At 47.2% G+C, this 20609-nt stretch overlaps 1 protein-coding gene across 2 annotated transcripts in view; it reads left to right on the top strand.

The window, feature by feature from the left end:
• TNFRSF11B (TNF receptor superfamily member 11b) overlaps positions 1-20609 on the top strand; it is a 70545-nt gene that overhangs the window by 23882 nt on the left and 26054 nt on the right. The window contains exon 1 of one of the 2 annotated variants that reach the window (XM_029063874.2): positions 6913-6987. The exons of the other annotated variant lie outside the window; for it this stretch is intronic. Coding sequence (XP_028919707.1) covers positions 6952-6987 — 36 coding nt within the window. The 5' untranslated portion in view covers positions 6913-6951. Of the gene's footprint in view, positions 1-6912; positions 6988-20609 lie in introns of those variants that run through there. 2 annotated transcript variants of the gene reach the window in all.

Raw genomic sequence — 20609 nt, 5'->3', positions numbered from 1 at the left:
TCTTCAGTAAGGCTTTGAAGGGGGTAATTGTCTGTTGGATTTGAGGAGGGAGGGAATTCCAGGCCAGAGGCGGGGCATAGACTAGGGGTTGGCAGCAGGATAGGTGAGTTTGTGGCACAGTGAGAAGGTTAGCCTCCCTCTCTTCCCCTCCCTTCCCCCACCGCTAACGCATAAAAAGAGAGGAGGGGTCCTTTATTCCTAGGATTTGCGCGAAAGTCCGAGCACAGGAGCCGGCAGGAAGAGCAAAGAGATGTTGGAGGCCCTGCCCTAATAATAATAACAATAATGACTATGGTATTTATCAAGTGCTTACTCTGTGCCTAGCACTGTTCTAAGTGCTGAAGCAGCTACATGATAATCAGGTCAGAAAGAGGCCCTGTCCCACGTGGGGCTCCCACTCTCTAAACAGGAGGGAGAACAGGTATCGAATCCCCATTTTAAAGTTGAGGAAACTGAGTCCCAGTGAAGTGACTTGCGCAAGGTCACACAGCAGACAAGTGTTGGCGCTTACTGTGTATAGTACAGCGTACTAAGCAGTTGGGGGGAGTATACTATAATAACCTAACAGAGTTGGTAGACGTGGTGCCTGCTGGTCCCTGCTGACCTGATCTGGGAGGTGGAGATCATTGTAGAGAGGAAACACCTATTTAACACAGCAGATTATGTGCTAGACTGTGAGCCCGTTGGGTTGGGATCATCTCTATTTGTTGCTGAATTGTACTTCCCAAGCGCTTAGTACGGTACTCTGCACACAGTAAGAGCTCAATAAATGCGATTGAATGAATGCTAAAGAAAGTCCTTATGTTTATTTCACAATTGGTTCCTGAAAATTGCATTAAAAATGTTGGTATTTGTTAAGCGCTTACTATGTGCAGGGCACTGTTCTAAGCGCTGGGGTATACAGGGTAATCAGATTGTCCCACGTGAGGCTCACAGTCTTAATCCCCATTTTACAGATGAGGTAACTGAGGCCCAGAGAAGTGAAGTGACTTGCCCACAGTCACACAGCTGACAAGCGGCAGAGCCGGGATTCGAACCCATGACCGCTGACTCCCAAGCCCGTGCTCTTTCCACTGAGCCACGCTGCTTCTACTTCATTACAAGCAGAAACAATTTTTCCATAGCAACAGTATTCAAAATTTTTTTTTTAATGGTACTTGTTAAGTGCTTACTATGTGTCAGGCTTACTAAGCCTTGGGGTAGATTCAAGTTAGTCAGATCAGACACAGTGCTTGTCCTGCATGGGCTCACGGTCGTAATTCCCATTGTACAGGTGAAGTAAGTGAGGCACAGAGAAGTTAAGTGACCTGCCCAAGGTCACTCAGCAAGCATTTGGCAGAAGTGGGATTAGAACCCAGGTCCTCTGACTCTCAGTCCTGTGCTCTTTCCACTAGTCAACACTGCTTCTCAATGGTGTGATGGAATCTTGAACCTAGTCCGGGTGCCGTATTTTTACCAAAGTTACCCAGAACTGAGTACTCAATTATAGATGAGCATAGCCATGCTAAGGTATTGATGTTATAAAGAGCAATTATATTGACATAAAATAACACCAGTGTTGAAATCGCAGCACATAAAAGGTATAGTTCAGTTCTCTTCTTTTCAGCGTGCACTGCCCCATCAACGAGTGACCTAAAAAGATCGGACAAATTTAACAGATCGATAATCAATCAGAGTAACCAACTCTTGAAAATCACCAGCTTCCTAAGACTTGTTTATCCCTTAAAGCCAGCAACACAGCAGATAGAGAAAGGGGTGAAACATCTCCCAGCCTCCCCTGCCCAGTCCTTACTTGATTCTGCTGCCCGGATTATTTTTCTCAAAATGTCATTCTGCACACATCTCCCCATCCCTAGAGCAATAATCTCTTTCCTTTGTGAAATCCCCATCAACTCAGGCCAGAGGAGGCAAGAGGAGAAAATGGGGGAAAGCCCAGAAAGGTGACCAGGAGCCAGATGAGGAAGGGTACACAAGAAAGAGGGAGAGAGACAGAAAGTGATAAAGAGAGAGAGAGACCTCCCACCCGTTGCTCTGGGGACAATACTGAGGCAAAACCATGAGAAGAACTAGATTGTGAGCTCGTTATAGGTGGGAATGTGTCTGTTCTTATATTGTACTCTCCCAAGCTCTTAGTACAGTGCTCTGCACACAGTAAGTGCTCAATAAATACGATTGAATGAATAAGTGGGAAGCACGTGGTCTAGTGGATAAAGCACGGGCCTGGGAGTCAGAGGACCTGGATTCTAATCCGTTCTGCCACTGACCTTGGGCAAATCGCTTAACTCTCTGTGCCTCATTTACCTCATCTGTGAAAAAGGGATTAAGACTATGAGCTCCACATGGGCTGGACTGTGATAAGCTTGTATTTACCCCAGTGCTCAGTACCGTGCCTGGCACAGAGTAAGCATTTAAAAGATACCGTTAAAAAAAATTGCAAGATGAAGCAGTTCTGGTCTAGGTCTAGAGGTCTGTTCGGGCCAGCTGTGTGGAGTTGGCTTTTGCTACTAATGATAAAACTGGTATCTGTGAAGCACTTACTCTATGCCAGAAACTGTACTAAGTGCTGGGATGGATAGAAGCAAATCGGGTTGGACACAGTCCCTGTTCCACATGGGGCTCACAGTTTCCATCCCCATTTTACAGATGAGGTAACTGAGGCACAGAGAAGTGAAGTGACTTGCTCAAGATCACACAACAGACAAGTGGCAGAGCCAAGGATTAGAACCCAGGTCCTTTTGACTCCCAGGTTCGTGCGTCATCCACGAGGCCACGCTGATTCTCATAAGTACGGCTACTAATGTAACTATTGCTGGCCTCCTCCCAGCCCCTGGCATGGAAGGGGAAAGAAGCAGAGGTTCCCCCGATCCCCCACGACTTGCTCCGAGAGACTATGGCTCTTCTCCAAGATTCCTGTGAAGCCACGGAAGTCAGCAGCGAAGTGGAGGGAGAGATATTTAAACAAAAAACACCCAAGGATCAATCAATCAGTGGTATTAATTGAGCACTTACTGTGGGCAGTGCACGATATTGAGTGCTCGGGAGAATACGATACAACAGAGTTAGTAGCTACGTTCCCTGCCCACAGCGAGCTTACCGTCTAGAGGTGGAGACAGATATTAATACAAATCAATTAAAGATGTGAAATTTGGTGCTGTGGATAAAGACTTTTCAAGCTGTATCTGCGCTAGACAAGAGCAGCTTGAGACCAAACTATCCAACACAAAACACAATGAACATCCACGCTGGAGGGCGAGGGCAGAGTTGCGTACCTCTTACGTACCTCACGAACCCAATGTCATTAAGTCCCATCCGATGGCTTACCATAAAGCTGGAATAAGGTGTCAATTCCCAAATGTCCCGGAGGCTATTGACTGTAGCTTAGGTGGTGGTAAGATGAAAGCTTCTTGCATTTAGGAAATGGACTTGAGTTTTCAGATGAATAGATTTCCCTGTCTTTTTGGGTGAGGCCCAGTTTGCACTCCCTGCGCTGGTACTCCGAGCCTAGGGAGCAGCTCACAATTGAACGGTCCCTCTGAATGATGCCTTAGCCCCTGAGGGCCCCCATTACCCCTTCAACTTTCAATATGGTCCCTTTGAACCAGTTTTGGTGAATTCATGGATGCAGCGTTAAGGCCTGGAATGGAGGAGTTCAACTCCCTGGCTCAAACTCCATGCTTACTTACTATCCCAAAAGTTCAAAGACTTTCTCCTCCAGGATGTTTCCGTACGCGGAATGTGAACCCCAGCGCTTAGAACAGTGCTCGGCACATAGTAAGCGCTTAACAAATACCAACATTATTATTAACTCCAAGGTCACCACTGACCTCCTCCTTGCCATTTCTCATATACTGTACTTTGTTCAATCCTCCTCCACCTCTTGGTTGCCTTTGACACCAGAAAACACTGTCAAACCTTGGTTTTAATAATAATTGTGGCATTTGTTAAGCTCTTACTTATATGTGCCAGGCACTAAGTCCTGGGGTAGATTTAAGATAGCTTGGACACCAACCCTGTCCCACATAGGGCTCATAGTCTTAATCCCCATTTTACAGATGAGGGAATTAAGGCCCAGAGAAGTGAAGTGACTTGCCCCAGGTCACACGGCAGAGAAATGGCAGAGCTGGGATTAGAACCCACGATCTTCTGACTCCCAGGCCCGTCTTCTTTCCACTAGGCCAAGTTGATTCTTTTGCGGAGGCTGTCCTCTCCCGGCTCTCCTCTTACCTCCACGGCTGCTCGTTCTCAGTCTCTTTTGCTGGCTTTTCCTCTGTCTCACACTCCCTGACTCTACCATGGAATACATCCATGCTCTGTTCTGTGTCCTCCTCTCTTCTCAGTCTGTACTTACTCCTCTCGTTCGTACCTTCTCTCCTGCTCGGAACTCCCTTTCCCTTCACATCTAGCAGACCGCCCCTCTCCCCATCTTTCTGAAATCACATCTCCTCCGGGAAGCCTTCTCTGATTAGTCATTCCCCTGTCCACTCTGTCCTCCCTCCTGCTGAAATTCCACTACTTCCTCATCACCTAAGAGCCTGGGCTTCAGAGGCAGAGGTCATGGGTTCGACTCCCGGCTCTGCCACTTGTCTGCTGTGTGACCGTGGGCAAGTCACTCGGCTTCTCTGTGCCTCAGTTACCTCATCTGTAAAATGGGGATTAACTGTGAGCCTCACGTGGGACAACCTGATTATCCTATATCTACCCCAGCGCTTAGAACAGTGCTCTGCACATAGTAAGCGCTTAACAAATACCGACATCATTATTCTCCCCCACCTCCAATTATTTACACCCATACCTTTCTACTTCTCTACCTATAGTTTATTCTCCCCACCTAGACTGTAAACTCAGTGAAAACAGTGATGGAGTAGTGATGGAGTCTCCTAACACTGCTCTTCCAAGTGCTTAATTCAGTGCTCTGAACAGACTAAGTACTAAATAAAGACAATCGATGGATTGAAAGGGAGCAGCTTTGGGCGAGCAGCCTGTCAGCCCAATGTGGGGAGGGAATGTGTCTTGATCAGTCGACCAATTGAGTGCTTACTGTGTGCAGAGCACTGTTTTGTGTCCGACCCCTGATTAGTTTAGACCTACCCCAGCGCTTAGAACAGTGCTTAACAAATACCGTCATCATCATTATTATTATTACTAAGGGCTTGAGAGGGTACAATACAACAGTAAAACAGACATATTCCCTGCCCACAACGAGCTTACTGTCTAAAGTCTCCCAACTCTGTGGTACTGTACTCTCCCAAGCGCGTAGTACAGTGCCTTGCACACAGTAAGGGCTCTATAAATACTATTGATTGATCGATTGAATTGATCGGATGGGATTCCGGATGGGAATGTGAGCCTTTGGCCCTTTCCCTGGGGAACAGACCAAGCGGTCGGGAGCGGCGTCTGCCAGGGGTCACCTATAGCGGCCTCGCCGGGCCCGATAGCCCCGGCACCCAGAGACGGCCCAGACTGTGCGGGAGGCCTCGGCAAGATGTGTTTGTATGACATGTGCTCTCCCAAGAGCTTAGTACAGTGCTCTGCACATAGTAAGGGCTCAATCGATATGACAGAGTGAATGAATGAGACAGAGGAGACAGAGTGAGAAACAGAGAGACATTGAATGGGACAGAGGGGGGGAGAGACAGAGAAGAGAGAGATACAGAGAGAGAAGGGACAGAGAGAGACAGAGGAGAGAGACAGGGAGTGAAGGAGACAGAGGGACAGAGAGAGATAGAGGATACAGAGAGAGGAGAGACAGACAGAGGAGAGAGAGACAGAGAAACAGGAGAGAGACAGAAACAGAAAGAGAGAAAGGAGCGACAGAGACAGAAACAGAGAGAGAGACAGAGGAGAGGGACAGAGACAAAGACAAACAGAGAGAGGAGAGAGACAGAAGAGAGACAGACAGACAGGAGAGAAAGAGAGAGGCAGAAACAGAGAGAGACATAAGAGAGGAGAGAGACAGAGATAAAAACAGAGCGAGAGAGAGAGAGACAGGCAGGAGAGAGAGAGGCAGAGACAAACAGAGAGAGACATAAAGAGAGGAGAGAGACAGAGAAAGAGGAAAGAGGCAAAGGAGAGAGACAGAAACCGAGAAAGACAGAGAGGCAGAGACAGGAGAGAGACAGAGCCAGAGAGGAGAGACAGAGAAAGACAGAGAGGAGAGAGAGAGACAGAGAGAGGAGAGACAGAGAAAGATTGAGAGGAGACAGAGAGAGGCAGAATGGGAGATAGAGAGCAGAGAGAAAGAAGAGAGAGACAGAGAGAGAGGAGAGAGCCACGCAGAGATAGAGGCGAGAGAGAACCAGAGGGGAGAGAGAGACGGAGAGACAGAGGAGGGAGACGGGATGGGGGGACAGAGAAAGCCCGCCCCCGGGGACCCCCATCCCCTAAAGGCAGCAGTTCCAGACAAGCAGCCCTTGGCTTTTCCGGAGCAGACGCTCCCTTCGCCCCCTCCCTCCCCGCTCCTTCCTTTCCCCCCACCCCTGCCCCCCATCTATCTGTCCCCTGTCCCCTCCCCCATCTGTCCCCTCCCGGCAAGGGTTAAGGGAGGCCCGGGTGCCGGCGGGTTCCGAAAGGAGCGGCCACCAAGTTCGGGCAGGATTCATTCATTCATTCATTCATTCATCCATCCAATAGTATGTATTGAGCGCTTCCTAGGTGCAGAGCACTGTACTAAGCGCTTGGAATGAACAAGTCGGCAACAGATAGAGACGGTCCCTGCCGTTGGCCGGGCTTACGGTCTAGTCGGGGCAGGAGCGGCTCGCCCCCCTGGGAGCCCATACTTCCTGTCGGTGCGGGCGGTGCGGGCGGGCCCGCTATATAACGCGCCTCCCTCGGCGCCCCCGGGGCCCGTGCCAGCCGCCGACGCCCGGACGCGGGACCGCTCGCCCTCCGCCCGCCCGCCCGCCCGTCCGTCCGTCCGTCCTGCCCCCGCACCCCGCACCCCGCACCCCGGAGATGGCACTGCGCGCCTCCCTGTGCTGCACGCTCCTGGTAAGCGGCGGGCCCGGACGGGCTCGCCCAGGCCCTGCTTCCCGACCCGTCTCCCTGCCTACCTGCCTCTTCTTTGCCTCCCTGCCCGCTAACCTCCCTGCTCACCTGCTTCGCTAACTACCTCTCACCCTACCTCCCTGACTCCATTCCTCCCCGCCTGCTTCCCTCCCTGCCTAGCTGCTTCCCTACCTACTTCTCACCCTGCCTTCCTAACTCCATACCTGCCTACCTGCCTGCTTCCCTCCCTGCCTAGCTGCTTCCCTACCTACTTCTCACCCTGCCTTCCTAACTCCATCCCTGCTTCCCTCCCTGCTTCCCTCCCTGCTTCCCTCCCTCCCCGCTTCCCTGCTTCCCTCCCTGCTTGCTTCCCTCCCTATTTCTCACCCTGCCTCCCTATCTCCATACCTCCCTGCCTGCTTCCCTACCTACCTCTCACCCTGCCTCCCTAGCTCCATACCTTCCTGCCTACCTGCCTCCTACCCTCCTTCCTCCCTCCCTCTCACACTTCCCTCCGTTACCTACTTACTTCCCCTTGCCTCCCTCCCTATTGCCTTCTCTGTCTCCCTGACTCCCTGCCTCTACCTCTCTACCGCCCTGCCTACTTGCTCCCTATCTACCTCCCATCCAGCCGCCCTCCCTTTTTTTTTTTTATGTTGGTATTTGTTAAGCGCTTACTATGTGCTAAGCGCTGGGGTAGACACAGGGGAATCAGGTTGTCCCACGCGGGGCTCACAGTCTTGATCCCCATTTTACAGATGAGGGAACTGAGGCACCGAGAAGTTGAGTGACTCGCCCAAAGTCACACAGCTGACAAGTGGCCGAGCCGGGATTCGAACCCGTGACCTCTGACTCCAAAGCCCGGTCTCTTTCCACTGAGCCACGCTGTTTCTCCCTTCCTCTCCTGCCCCTCTCCCTACCTACTTAGCTCTTTGCCTCCTTCCCTCCCTACCTATCTCCTTCTCTGCCTCCCTATCTTCCTACCACTCTTCCTTCCTACTTATCTACCTACCTACCTGCCTCTCTCTCCCTCCCTGCCTGCCTACCTCCCTGCTTCCCCTTATTGCCCCCCTGCCTCCCCTCTCCGCCCATTGCCATTTCTCCTCCGTCCTCCTCACAGCCCCAGGCTCCGGGAGAATGTTTCTAGCTGGGCGGTGGGAGAGATGATGGATGGGAGGGGGCAAAAAGTATTTTTCCTCGAGACATCCTTTTCTTTTTGCTTTTCTGGCTCCTGGGTTGCTGCGGTCTCTCTCTGCCAACCGTGAGAATCAGTCGGATCTAAGGAGTGCTCACTGTGTGCAGGGCACTGTACTAGATGCTTGAGAGTACAATGTAATAGAGTTGGTAGGTTTGTTCCCTGCCCACAGTGATCTTACAGTCTAGCGGGGGAGACGGAAATTAATATAGATAAATTGCGGATATGTGCGTAAGAACCGTGGGGCTGAGGGAGGGGCGAATAAAGGGAAGGAATTCTAGTGCAAGGGTGATGCAGAAGGGAGTGGGAGAGGAGGAAATGAGGGCCTAGTCGGGGGGTATTGAGCTCCTTAGAGAAGGAGTTAGATTCCTCTTTACTGTCAATGCTAAGTGTACTTTTTGCCCAATATTGTGTTAGGCTTATCACAGTGTGAGAGCATCTGCCATCTTCGAAGTAGGGGCTGTTGACTCTTTCAGGACTACGTTCATTAGTGCTGCTGGGCCAAGCACCGGGGGCTATGCGTATGGGTAAAGTTTCTTTAAACTCCTCGTACGATAGGTGCATTCATTCAAACGTATTTATTGAGCGCTTACTGTGTGCAGAGCACTATACGAAGCTCTTGGGAGAGCTCAATACAATAATAAACAGACACATTCCCTGCCTACGTCAAAAGACAGACCAGAGTTAGAAGCTGTGGCGCTATCCTTTTGGACTAGCACTGTAATTTACTGTTAAAATACAGATTGCCCCAGTTTCCAGGTGATAAACTGAAGCTCCTAGGAAGAACAATTTACTTGAACAGTATGTAAGGAAAAGAAAGACCTCTTTGAACAGTATTAGTTGGAGAACCTTTTAAATAGTCAACATAGAAACGTTTGCACATAGTACAAGTAGCAACTTCTTTTCCTCATGTTAACCACTGATTGAATAATTGATAGAGGATAATGCATCTAGATACAAATTACACACTCAATGCTCACAGGGAGGAGCACATAAAATACATGACCCAAGTATGTCGGAAACACTAATTACAACTCCTGAATAAATGATGGAGAGCTTGTGTAGTCTGAAAGTTTCAGAAAATAAATTGATAGAAAAACTCTTAAAGTTAGTTAAGTGGTCCTATGTCCATAAATCAGTATATTCACCAGCATGTTATTACATCTTCAAAGCATGTTTATTAAAAAATCCATACATATTGAGCTAGTTTACTCTAGAAACATTATCAGCATGTAATTTCCTTTAAATTATGAAATTTACCTCACTTTTTCATCCACCCTATTTAGTTAATGGTTTTAAACCAGTACTCAACTTCTCAGATTGCATTTGTTTTTCTGTTGTTTGGTGGGGCGGGGGGAGGTTGCGGGGAGGGTGGGCGGTTTAGTAGCAGAAAATGATCGTTTTGGATGCTGTGTTGAATAGAATGTCCTGGCGGGCAAAATTGTTGGTTTCACTTTGTGAAGTTGACTGGAGAAGGATGGAAATTACCCTTAGGTTGGGTTGAACACTCAGAATAAATATGTGTGTATGTAGGGAGGGGCGGGGGAGGTGGGGAAGGAGAGGAAGAGTGTGAACAAGTGTATGCCTTGTATCATCTGGAAGGGCAAAGAGGAAACTGGGTGGTCAGTTTTCTCTTTGCCTGCTCATTTCTTGGTCTCTTTGCTATGGCTTCCCAACACGTAAGGTTAACCACTGTGGCAACTTTGTGGGTGATGCGTAGTCCAGGTCCCCAAGGCAACCTACTGACATCAACAACTCATTGCTCAGACAGACAAATGGGGGCCAGTCGGTTAGCGTGAGTCGTCTAACATTGACTAAATTTGAGTTTGAGCTGATGGGAGCGAGGTGAAACAGACTGCTCCTCAACAATTCCTTCATCTGCAAATTGAGAATTAAAACCCTTAAGAGTCTATGGGAGGCAGGGGTTGATTGTATTCTATCCAGTCATGGAGATTAAGTACCATGCTTGGCACTTAGTACAAATATCCCAATTATCGTCATCAGCGTTTCAGTAACTGCTTTGTTGGAATCTCAGAGTTGATTCGCTGGGGTCTGTGAAGTAGTCTGTGGAATGCCTGCCTGATCCCATGGTGCGATGATGATTAATACTAACAATAAGGATAATAATTATGGTATTAAGTGCATACTATGTGCCAGGCACTGTTCTAAGCGCTGGGGTGGATGCAAGCAAATTGGGTTGGACACAGTCCCAGTCCCTCTTAGGGCTCGCAGTCTTATTTCCCATTTTACAGATGAGGTAACTACGGCACAGAGAAGTGAAGCGACTTGCCCAAGGTCGCATAGACAAGTGGCAAGGCAGGATCAGAAGCCAGATCCTTACGACTCACAGGTCTGTGCTCTATCCGCTAGGCCATGCCGCTTCTCTTAATGGTGTCACCGTCACCCTTTGGGACTTCTGGCTCATCTGGGAGGAGTTGCATTGGTCTGTCTCCTGAAGCGAGTCAGGGAGAGCACTAAACTTTCTGAGGGTAATGTGGACCAGAGCAGATACTGGGAGCAACAGGGGTGGTTTTTGAGCCAGTGGAATTAGCCAAGGCTGAGCCTCCGGCCAGCCAGCCAGCCCCAGCAGTATCACTCAATCTCCATCAGGATTGGAAGCCGGAAGGATTGAAGAACGCCAAGGTTTAGCCTCCACAGTCCCCGACTAGCCCCTTTCCAAATTCCTGGTTTTGTGGAAATGTCTGATCTGGGGCTGGCTTTCCTGCAGCTGACTTTTACCCACTCCTAGCCCCAGAATGCTTTAATGCAACTGTTCACTGTTCCTGCTGTGTTTTTTTATGGTACTTGTTAAGTGTTTACTGTATGCCGGGCACTGAGCACTAAGCGCTTGGGTAGATACAAGATAATTAGATTAGACGTAGTCCATGTCCCACGTAGGGCTCACAGTCTTTATCCCCATTTTACAGATGGGGTAACTGAAGTAGAGAAGTGAAGTGGCTTGCCCAAGGTCACGCAGCAGACAGGCGGTGGAACGGGGATTAGAACTCAGGTCCTCTTGACTCCCAGACCTGTGCCCTACCCACTAGATGGTATTGCTTGCTGTTCCAGAGGTGGCTGTCCTTGCTCCCCCTAGACTCTAAGCTAATTGTGGGCAGGGAACATGTCTACCAACTTGGCTATATTGTACTCTTGCCCAAGTGCTTAGTACAGTGCTCTGCACATAGTAAGTACTCAGTACATACCATTGTCTGATTGACTGATCGACTTGTGCCAAACCAAGCAAGAGTTGAGCAGTGAACTAGATTCAACAGCAGTGGTGGGATTTAAATAAATCTCTTTGAAATCCCCTGAGCCACCTTCCATTATGTGACTTCAGGTGTGAACCAAGCTAGCGGGATCCAGTAGGTGCATAATAATAATGATAATGTTAATAATTGTGGTATTTAAGAGCTATGTGCCAGACACTGGTCTAAGTGCTGGGTAGCTACAAGATAATCAGGTCAGATACAGTCCCTGTCCCACATGGGACTCACAGTCTTAATCCCCATTTTATAGATGAGGTAACTGAGGCTTAGAGAAGCAAAGTGACTTGCTCAAGGTCACCCTAAACCATGTGGCGGAGCTGGGATTAGAACCCACGTCCTCTGACTTCCAGGCCTGTGCTCTTTTTCACTGGGCCTCGAATAGAATATCAAGGTCTGAAGAAACCTTACTGAACAGAATGATTAGTCTCCCACCTCCTGTTAAGCCTTTGGGGGGGGGGGGGGAAGGTGTCACTGTTGTCCCCTCTCCAGTGTTTCTGGCCAACCAGTGACCCCCTGTCCTAGACCCGCTGCCAGATGTGCCTTCCTTGCCCTCAACTCCTTCCCTGCAAAAGGCCAGTCGAGAGCAAAGTGGACAGCTGAAAGAGGCCCAACTCCACAGACAGAAAACCCCCCTCCAAGAAGGGAATATGCAGGCACTGTGCTGGGAACAGGGAAAGCTGGATTCTATTCCCAAATTGGCTGCCGGTGCCCTGCACGATGGAAGCAGGGCTGGTGGCTGCTGGAGCTCTATGGAATCAGGATCTGAAAAATGGGATTAGAATAACAGAATTATCTAGGTTGAGTGACGTACGCATGCCTCGTCAGTGTGACACATGATCTGCTTTGACCCTCTCAGAGAACACCACAGAGACTTAACTGTCGGAATTTCAGTTGATCTCAGCCTTTTCGAAACACCACTAAAGTTGGAATGTCACAAAGAACCAGTCAAAATAAAGGGTATCCTCAGAGTCCTCAGTCATGATCCATATTTAACTTGAATTTGGGATGCTCTTGAGAAAGAAAACATTTTCCATGACGTGAGAGAAATTCTTCTTCTTGCATGAGATTTCCACTCAAGAAATGTGGACCAACAGGTAGAACACTGGCTCAATTTCTAGCCTGATGGGCAACAAGACTAGAAAGACCGTGCCTCAGTTTCTCTTCTTGTAAACTGCATGGCTTTCTTCCTATTGGGCGGGAGGAGAGGGGGGGAAAAGCAGAATGAAGGTAGCAGTCAAGTAAACCCAAGAAGGTATTACTCAACAATGTCCACAATTGAAACAACTACTGTATTTCATTCCCCACTGACATCTGGAAATTATACCGAAAAGTAGTCAGCTGTGGCCATTTTTTTTTTGTAAAAGGGAAAGCATTTATATATATAAATATATATATGGGGAATGTCAAAATTAAAGCTGGGTAAGGATCAGTACAGTCTAGCTAGTATAACATTCACAGAGACTATCAAAATTCACGGTCAGGACATTACCTTGCCAGGGAACACTCGGAATTTGTCTCCCCACCACGCACATACACTCAACCCTAAGCAGACTATAGTAGTGTACAATTAGCCAGGTGGATATCTGCTTTATTTCAGGTTCTTAGAAGCACTTTGGAGTCAGATGACAAGTGAGTGCAAGTGGATATTCGGAGAGTTCAGAGTTGCTGTAATCGAATCCCCTAAACTTATTGTAATAATCCTATTAGTTGATCTTGGCTCATCTGATTTCTTCGCTGGGTGGTTAGAAATAACTTCCAAAATATTATCTGTCAGGGTTCATTCTTTAAACTACTCAAGCACATTCATAACCGTATTTAGAAAATAGTCTGAAGATTTTCTTCTGGATTGTATTCATTTACTGGCAGCATTTTATACAAAGCACTAATTATATAGAAAGTAGCAACATAGAAGTCAAGATGAATTTTGACTCGTAGCCAGAAAATGATTCAACTAAATTTTTTGGCTTTTGGTAAATTAAATTTTCTTCTCTAATCCAAAACCACAAAGCCTGAGCCATGAAATATTATCTTCCTACTGCAAATGGTGTCTTTGATTTTCAGAAAGCGTCAATAAGACACTCTTCTTATTCAAGGCCTGAAAAATCAATTAGATAGGATGGTTTATCTTCCAAAATTCTTTCCTGGAGGCCCCAGAAAGAAAGCTGGAATAGCTCTCTGCTTTGCTGCGATTAGCAGGGCTTCTATTTAGAGTCAAAGGCTTAAATGGTGTCTGTCTCGGAGCTGGATTAGTTGCTTTCAATATTTCCCACCATTCCCTGGAAATCAAAAAATGCCTTCATTATTCTATTGAAGAATCTGTATATTTTATGATGTTTATATATGCGATTGGATATGCACATGTGGGTAGGTGTAATTCATAGCGTTTAACGGCCAACCTTAAAAGCAGAGCAAAAAAGGGCTTGGACAATTACAGAGGGGGACAATTCCCCCTGTAGACTACAAGTTCCTCCATAAAATCCTTAATAATAATAATTGTAGCATTTGTTAAGCGCTTACTACATACCAAGCACTGTTCTAAGCCCCGGGGCAGATACAAGGTATTTAGGTTGGACACAGTCCTCGTCCCACACGGAGCTCATAGTTTTGATCCCCATTTTACAGATGAGGTAACTGAGGCACAGAGAAGTTAAGTGACTTTACCAAGGTCATGCAGCAGACACGGGGCACAGCTGGGATTAGAACTCATATCCCCTGACTCCCAGGACTGTGCTCTTTCCACTAGGGAACACTGCTATTCCTCATGGGCAGGGAGCGAGTCTACCCACTCTGTTGTATTTTACTCTCCCAAGTGCCTAATAGAGTGCTCTGCACACAGTAAGCACTCAGTAAATACCATTGATTATAATTATGATTTCTAGTAATTCGGAGTCATCTCCCCAGGAGGAGCAGGATAATAGCTTTATGTCTCTGTAGACCTTGGGAACCGTATGGGAATCGTCCACTGCTTTTTAGGACAGATCCCAAATTTCCAGTGGTTATAGAGTAAGCAGTTCGTCCTTCCGTCACAAGAGCAGGGATGAACCATCAGGTAGATGTAGTTTGCTTCAAGCAGTCATATTCGGTGAGCGCTTAACTGTGTGCAGAGCGCTGTACTAGGCACTGGGGAGAGTACAAGACTTAGATTGTGAGCCCTATTGGGGACAGGCACTGTATCTGGCCTGATTAACTTGAGGCTACTCCAGCTCTTAGAACAGTGCCTGACGCATAGTAAGTGTTTAACAAATACGGTGAAGAAACACCAAAAAAAAAAAAAAAAGAGTCGGTAGACATGTTCCCTGCCCACAATAACACTCTGAGACTGTGGGATTGTTGGTGGCAAATTCTTTTGGCTTTCAGGAAAGGATAGCCCTTTAGACGAGGATAAAACCAAGATTCCTTGAAAGAGATGGACTCCTTTCCTAACTACAGCCGAGTGTCTGATCTCTTTGCTGACAGAGGAAAAGGACTGGATGTGAATGAAGAAAATCCACATGACCGAAACTGAGCTTTTTTGGATTTTGAATTTCAACCCCACCGAACTTCTTTTTATTGGATGGGAAGGAGGAGAGACATGGGCAGTTTGGAGTTTCCACTGCCTTTTCCTTCTCCTGTCCATTCTCTGGTAGAAGCCCCAGAGATAGTTGAAGTCCAAAATCCAGGCAGCACAAGGGAGGAGGGCAGGGAGAAAGGGGAGGAAAAGGAGGTGGATGAGGAAGAAGAAGAGACAGAGGAGGGGGAGAAGGATTATCCACACACGGGCTGTTGAAAAGTGGTCGCTTCGGGATTAAATACCAAACCTTGATCGGAGCTTCAGAAATGCCCTTCTCCTCCACTCATCCTCCACATGCATTTATGAGGTGACAAGCGCTATGGCCTAGTGGAAAGAGCAAGGGCCCGGGAATCAGAGGATCTGGGTTCTAATCCTGACTCCACCACTTGCCCGCTCTTTGACCTTGGGCAAATCACTAAAGAGCTCAGTGCCTCAGTTATCTCATCTGTGAAATTGGGATTAAATCTGTGATTTTATGTGGGACAGGGACTATGTTCAACCAGATTATCTTGTATCTACCCCAGCGCTTCGTACAGCAGCTGCACACCGTAGATGCTTAACAAGTACCATTGAAATTTTTAAAAAAAAAAATTAGTCTTCTGCCTTCCTGGCCGGGTTAGCCAGCACTTTCAGCTGTTTGAAGCAACCCACTCTGTCCAGTGCAATCTACCTTTTCTCGCCTTTCTGGGGCACCACATAAAAGTCAGTTGGGTTAGCTGCTCTTAGCTTGGTCCAAAAATAACATTCTAGAAGGAGAGTGGCGTAGTGGATTAATCGATCCCCTGTTCTCCAGCTCCATATTTTGCTTAGAGTAGCCCTCCCATGGAAGGAAAGCCCGCCTGACTGTTGGCTTTTGCTTCTTACGTTTCATGACCTGGACATTCTACTATTTCCTTGCGGTTTGAGTTATGCTGGGCTCTTCTCTGGCCTTTTCCCACTATATCCACCGATGGTCCCTTCCCGATTGTCTCCCCAATTAGATTGTCAGGTCTTGAGGGCAGGAATCGTGTCTTTTATCTTTATCGCACTCTCTGAGGGGCTTAGTACAGCGCTCAGCGTACAGTAGATGCTCAATCAGCACCGTTGATTAATTGAAAAAAAGCTCAAGAAAATATTCCATCAGCCTGGGGTAAACATGGGAATTGGGAATGGCTTGAAACCTTTCTGGACTCAGAAGGCTTTTTGAATTTGAAGGTGGAACTGCTAATGGGGTTTCTTGAATTAGACAGATCATCATTCTCTGGCTAGTACCTTGAGCATCAGTTGGCCTTTTGGTTGCGTGATCCAAACTCTTGCCCATTTGCAATAGAAGCACACAAAAATGCCACATCGACCTGGGATTATGGCATATTCTATGACGACTGAACCCTCTCAGGATCGCACCTGGAGAGTTTCCAGCTCTACCAGTCTCGGCTATGGAACGGAGAGTCAGGCAGAGGCCTATCCATTCCATTCCTTGCTTGGGCAGTGGCTAGCGAGGGGAAGGCCATCTGCTACAAGTCAAAACTCACCTATGCTGGCTGTTAATATGAATAATAATAATAATAACTGTGGTATTTCTTAACTGTGCTTATTATGTGTCAGGTACTCTACTAAACGCTGGGGTGGATACAAGCAAATCATGTTGGACACAGTCCCTGTCGTGCTTGGGGTTCACAGTCTTAATCCCTATTTTACAGATGAGGTAACTGGGGCACAGAGAAGTTAAGTCACTTGCCTAAGGCCACAGAGCAGACAAGTGGCAGAGCCAGGATCAGAACTCATGACCTTCTGACTCCCAGGCCCGTGTTCTATAATAATAATGTTGGTATTTGTTAAGTGCTTACTATGTGCAGAGCACTGTTCTAAATCCTGAGGTAGATACAGGGTCATCAGGTTGTCCCATGTGAGGCTCACAGTTAATCCCCATTTTACAGATGAGGGAACCGAGGCACAGAGAAGTTAAGTGACTTGCCCACAGTCCCACAGCTGACAAGTGTGCCATGCTGCTTCTCCGTGTGCTTCTCACTTGGGAACTGACTGAGTTTTCTATTGGCCAAAAGCCCATCTTTTATGAGGAGGGTCTCTCAGGGAAAAGTCTGAGCGTCTTTCATTAGCAGAGAGGAAGGCTAGGGGCACTTTGTGAAAGAAAGGACAGTTTAAGATGGCTGACTGTTCGAAATCTAAAACACGTTGTAAATCGTTGCCCAGAAATTCAAGTGGAACCGGAAAATTCTCAAGTAGCAGTGTCAAAGCAGCAGTTGTCAAAAGTAGTTTAAAGAAGCCAGCAGAGTTGAAACACACGGACCAATTTCTCAGAAATGGTGTTTGATTCATAAAGGTGGTAAAGTTATTGAGGAAGGAGAAGGCAGGTTTGAGGTTGGAAGTTTTTAATAGGTTCTTTTTAAAAAAAACTAAGTTTTAGTCAATGATACGTGGTGGATCTCTCCGGGTGATTGCTTTTTCCCAAGTTCCAGCAAATTCTAGCTTCCTGCTCATTTCATATAGCTGGGTAAAGATTCTCAGAAATGGCATCATTCCTAGATCATAATTGGATGGTTGTGAGAGCGAGCACAGAGAAGGCAGTTTTAATTGGCGAGAGCCGGCACCGAATGATGGAAACTTCTGAGGGGGAAAAATAGCACCCTTGAAGCTCAATTCTGCACTGAGGTTTCAGCCCTGGGTGGGAACTCCGTGTGCGCAAAATAGAACCAAATTTATCCCAAACGTTAGCAGTGATTCACCTAATAAATCACCATGTTTGTATTTCCCCTGTCTCCTTTGCAAGCGCTTGTTGGCATGAAAACAGATTTAGTTCATCTCTCACTTCCTTACCTGCAGGCAGCCTCCTTTGGCGAGGTAACCAGTTGTTGGGTAACAGATTGGGAAAAACGATACACCCTCTAATGGAGAGTTGGCAGGAAGAGAGACAGAACCCTGCTGACTTTGCTGAATACTGCTTTACTTTACTATTTTGCTCCGCTGCATTCCATTCTTTCCGTTCTCTGTCTCACCTTCACTGATATTTATTCTTTATCTCCCCCATTAGATTGTAAGGTCTTAAGGGCATCCTTGTATCCTGACTTGCTCCCTTTATTCATCTCCCCTCCCAGACACTTATGTATATAGCTGTATTTGTATTTATTTTTATTAATCTCTGTCTCCCCCTCTAGACTGTGAGCTCGTTGTGGGCAGAGAATGCATCTGTTAGATTGCACTCTCCCAAGCACTCGTTCAGGGCTTTGCACACAGGAAGCTCTCAATGAATACACTTGACTGACTTTTACCTCTATGGTGCTCTCCCAAGTGCTTAGTACAGGGCTCAGCACATGGCAAAAGAGAAATATGCTAGCTAGAGTGGAAGCAACATTGTCTAAGAAAAAACTCCACCTTGGGGCTTTAACAGTGTCCAGGTTCTTTGCAAAAATATATTTCCTCTTTTGTGAGAGTGACCTTCAATTTCCATTATAATCAATGGAAGTTATTCATTCAGTCGTATTTATTGAGTGCTTACTTTGTGCAGAGCACTGCACTAAGCACTAGGGAAAGTAATAATAGTAATAATAATGAGTAATAATAGAGAAGCAGCATGGCATAATGGCTAGAGCACAGGCCTGGGAGTCAGAAGGTCATGGGTTCTAATCCCAGCTCCCCCACTTGTCTGCTGTGTGACCTTGGACAAGTCACTTCACGTCTCTGGGCCTCAGCTGCTTCATCTGTAAAATGGGAATTGAGACTGTGATTGTTCCAAAAGAACAATCCCTCTCCCCAGCGACTTCCCTGGGGTCCCCAAAGTCAGCATGAGATGGCAGGACCAGATTAGCAATGACGAGGCCCTCAGCTTTCCAGGACTAAGGAAATGTTCTCAGCCACATGGCTCTAAAGAATAGATGGCACCTGGCATGGACTGGGTGGAGATCAGAGAGAGGCCACCGACAGGCTGGTTGGTCTGGGGCTCCCTGCAATGTTAAATTATTTAAATCCTACTTCCTCTTGTCTTTAAAGCCTTTATTCTGCCCTCCAGCCTTCTTAAGTTAGGTGGGACACAGTCCCTGTCCCTCATGGGGTTCACAGTCTAAGTAGGAGGGAGAACAGGTCTTGAATCCCCCTTATATAGTTGAGGAAGCTGAGACACGGAGAAGTTAAGTGACTTGCCCAAGGTGACACAGGCAACTGGTGGAGCTGGGAATAGGGTCCAGATTCACTGATGCCCGGGTCCAGGCTCTTTCCATTAGACCACACTGCTTCCCAGCCAGACAGTGAGATTGGGGTTGCTACTCTATTGTAAATCGGTGGAAAACAGATAGTAAAACAGGTTTACATCCCTGCGAGGGTCTTCTAATCTGTAAAATGGGGATGAAGGCTGTTAGCCTCACATGGGACAACCTGATGACCCTATATCTACCCCAGAGCTTAGAACAGTGCTCTGCACATAGTAAGCGCTTAACAAATACCAACATTATTATTATTATTCTAATTGGCCTGCATTTCCACCCTGTAGATAACATAGCAGGGTAAGACTTCTCCCCTTTGTCCCCTGCTTCTTCCCTGGATGACAGAGTCCTCCCTACTAAGAAAGACTTCCCTTCTGACAGATGATAGACCTTCCCTTCATTGAAGTGAGAAGGAGAGGTAGAAAAAAAACCTGGGGCAGAATCCAGGAGCAGATTACTGGGATGAGAACACTCCATTGCAGAGTGCACAGCTCAACGTATGTTCATCCTGTCATCATAGGACAGACCCATTTTTTTTGTATGGTATTTGTTAAGCGGTTACTATGTGGCAGGCACTGTACTAAACACTGGGATAGAAACAAGCTAATCAGACACGGTGCAAGTCCCACATGATGCTCACAGTCTTAATCCCCATTTTACAGATGAGGCAGCTGAGACACAGAGAAGTTAAGTGATTTTCCTAAGCTCGCACAGCAGATAAGTGGAGGATCCAGGATTAGCACCCGGGTCCCCTGTTAACCAGACCTGTGCTCTTTCCACTAAGTCGCGCTGCTTCCCATGCAACTCATCCTGTGTAGACTCAAAAGAATTGCCCCTAGAAAATTATTTTGCTGACTGTGCCTGGATTCTTCAGGCTCCAGGAAACTTGGCCCTTATTTCTTTGTTTCTCCCTCCCTGCTGCAGGATTCCAACCAACCTAAGTGGGGAGGAGAGAGAGGATTTCCCAAAAATAAGAAGAAGAATCATGATAATAGTAATTGTGGGTTTTTGTTAAGAACTTACTATGTGCTAAGCACTGGGGTAGATCCAGAAACATCAGGTCAGACACAGTCCCTGGCCCATCTGGCGTCACAATCTAAGTAGGAGGGAGTAACTTTTACTGGTGAAGATGAAGCTAAACTGGCTACTGATCCAACACCCTGCTACCTCCTTTTTTGGTCAGGAGGAAGAGTAATTCTGCACACTGAGCGGGAATGCAGCTAAATCTGAATAGCCCTCAAGTATTCCTTTGTGGTAGAGCATGCTCCAAGGGAATACAAAAGGAACTCCCCAATGCAAGAGCTATTTCTGGGTTGTCTGTGGGCTTCTTCCTTGCATTTTCCCAAAACAGAAACCCACTAGGTCACTCTTGGCTTTGCAGAGCAGAGCAAAACTCTGAAAGTCAGGCACATGACCTGTGC

The sequence above is a fragment of the Ornithorhynchus anatinus genome, chromosome 4 (genome assembly GCF_004115215.2).
Source record: "Ornithorhynchus anatinus isolate Pmale09 chromosome 4, mOrnAna1.pri.v4, whole genome shotgun sequence".
Classification (NCBI taxonomy): Eukaryota; Metazoa; Chordata; class Mammalia; order Monotremata; family Ornithorhynchidae; genus Ornithorhynchus; species Ornithorhynchus anatinus.
The sequence above is the reverse complement of the archived record's forward strand: the minus strand, read 5'-3'. Positions and strand labels throughout refer to the sequence as shown.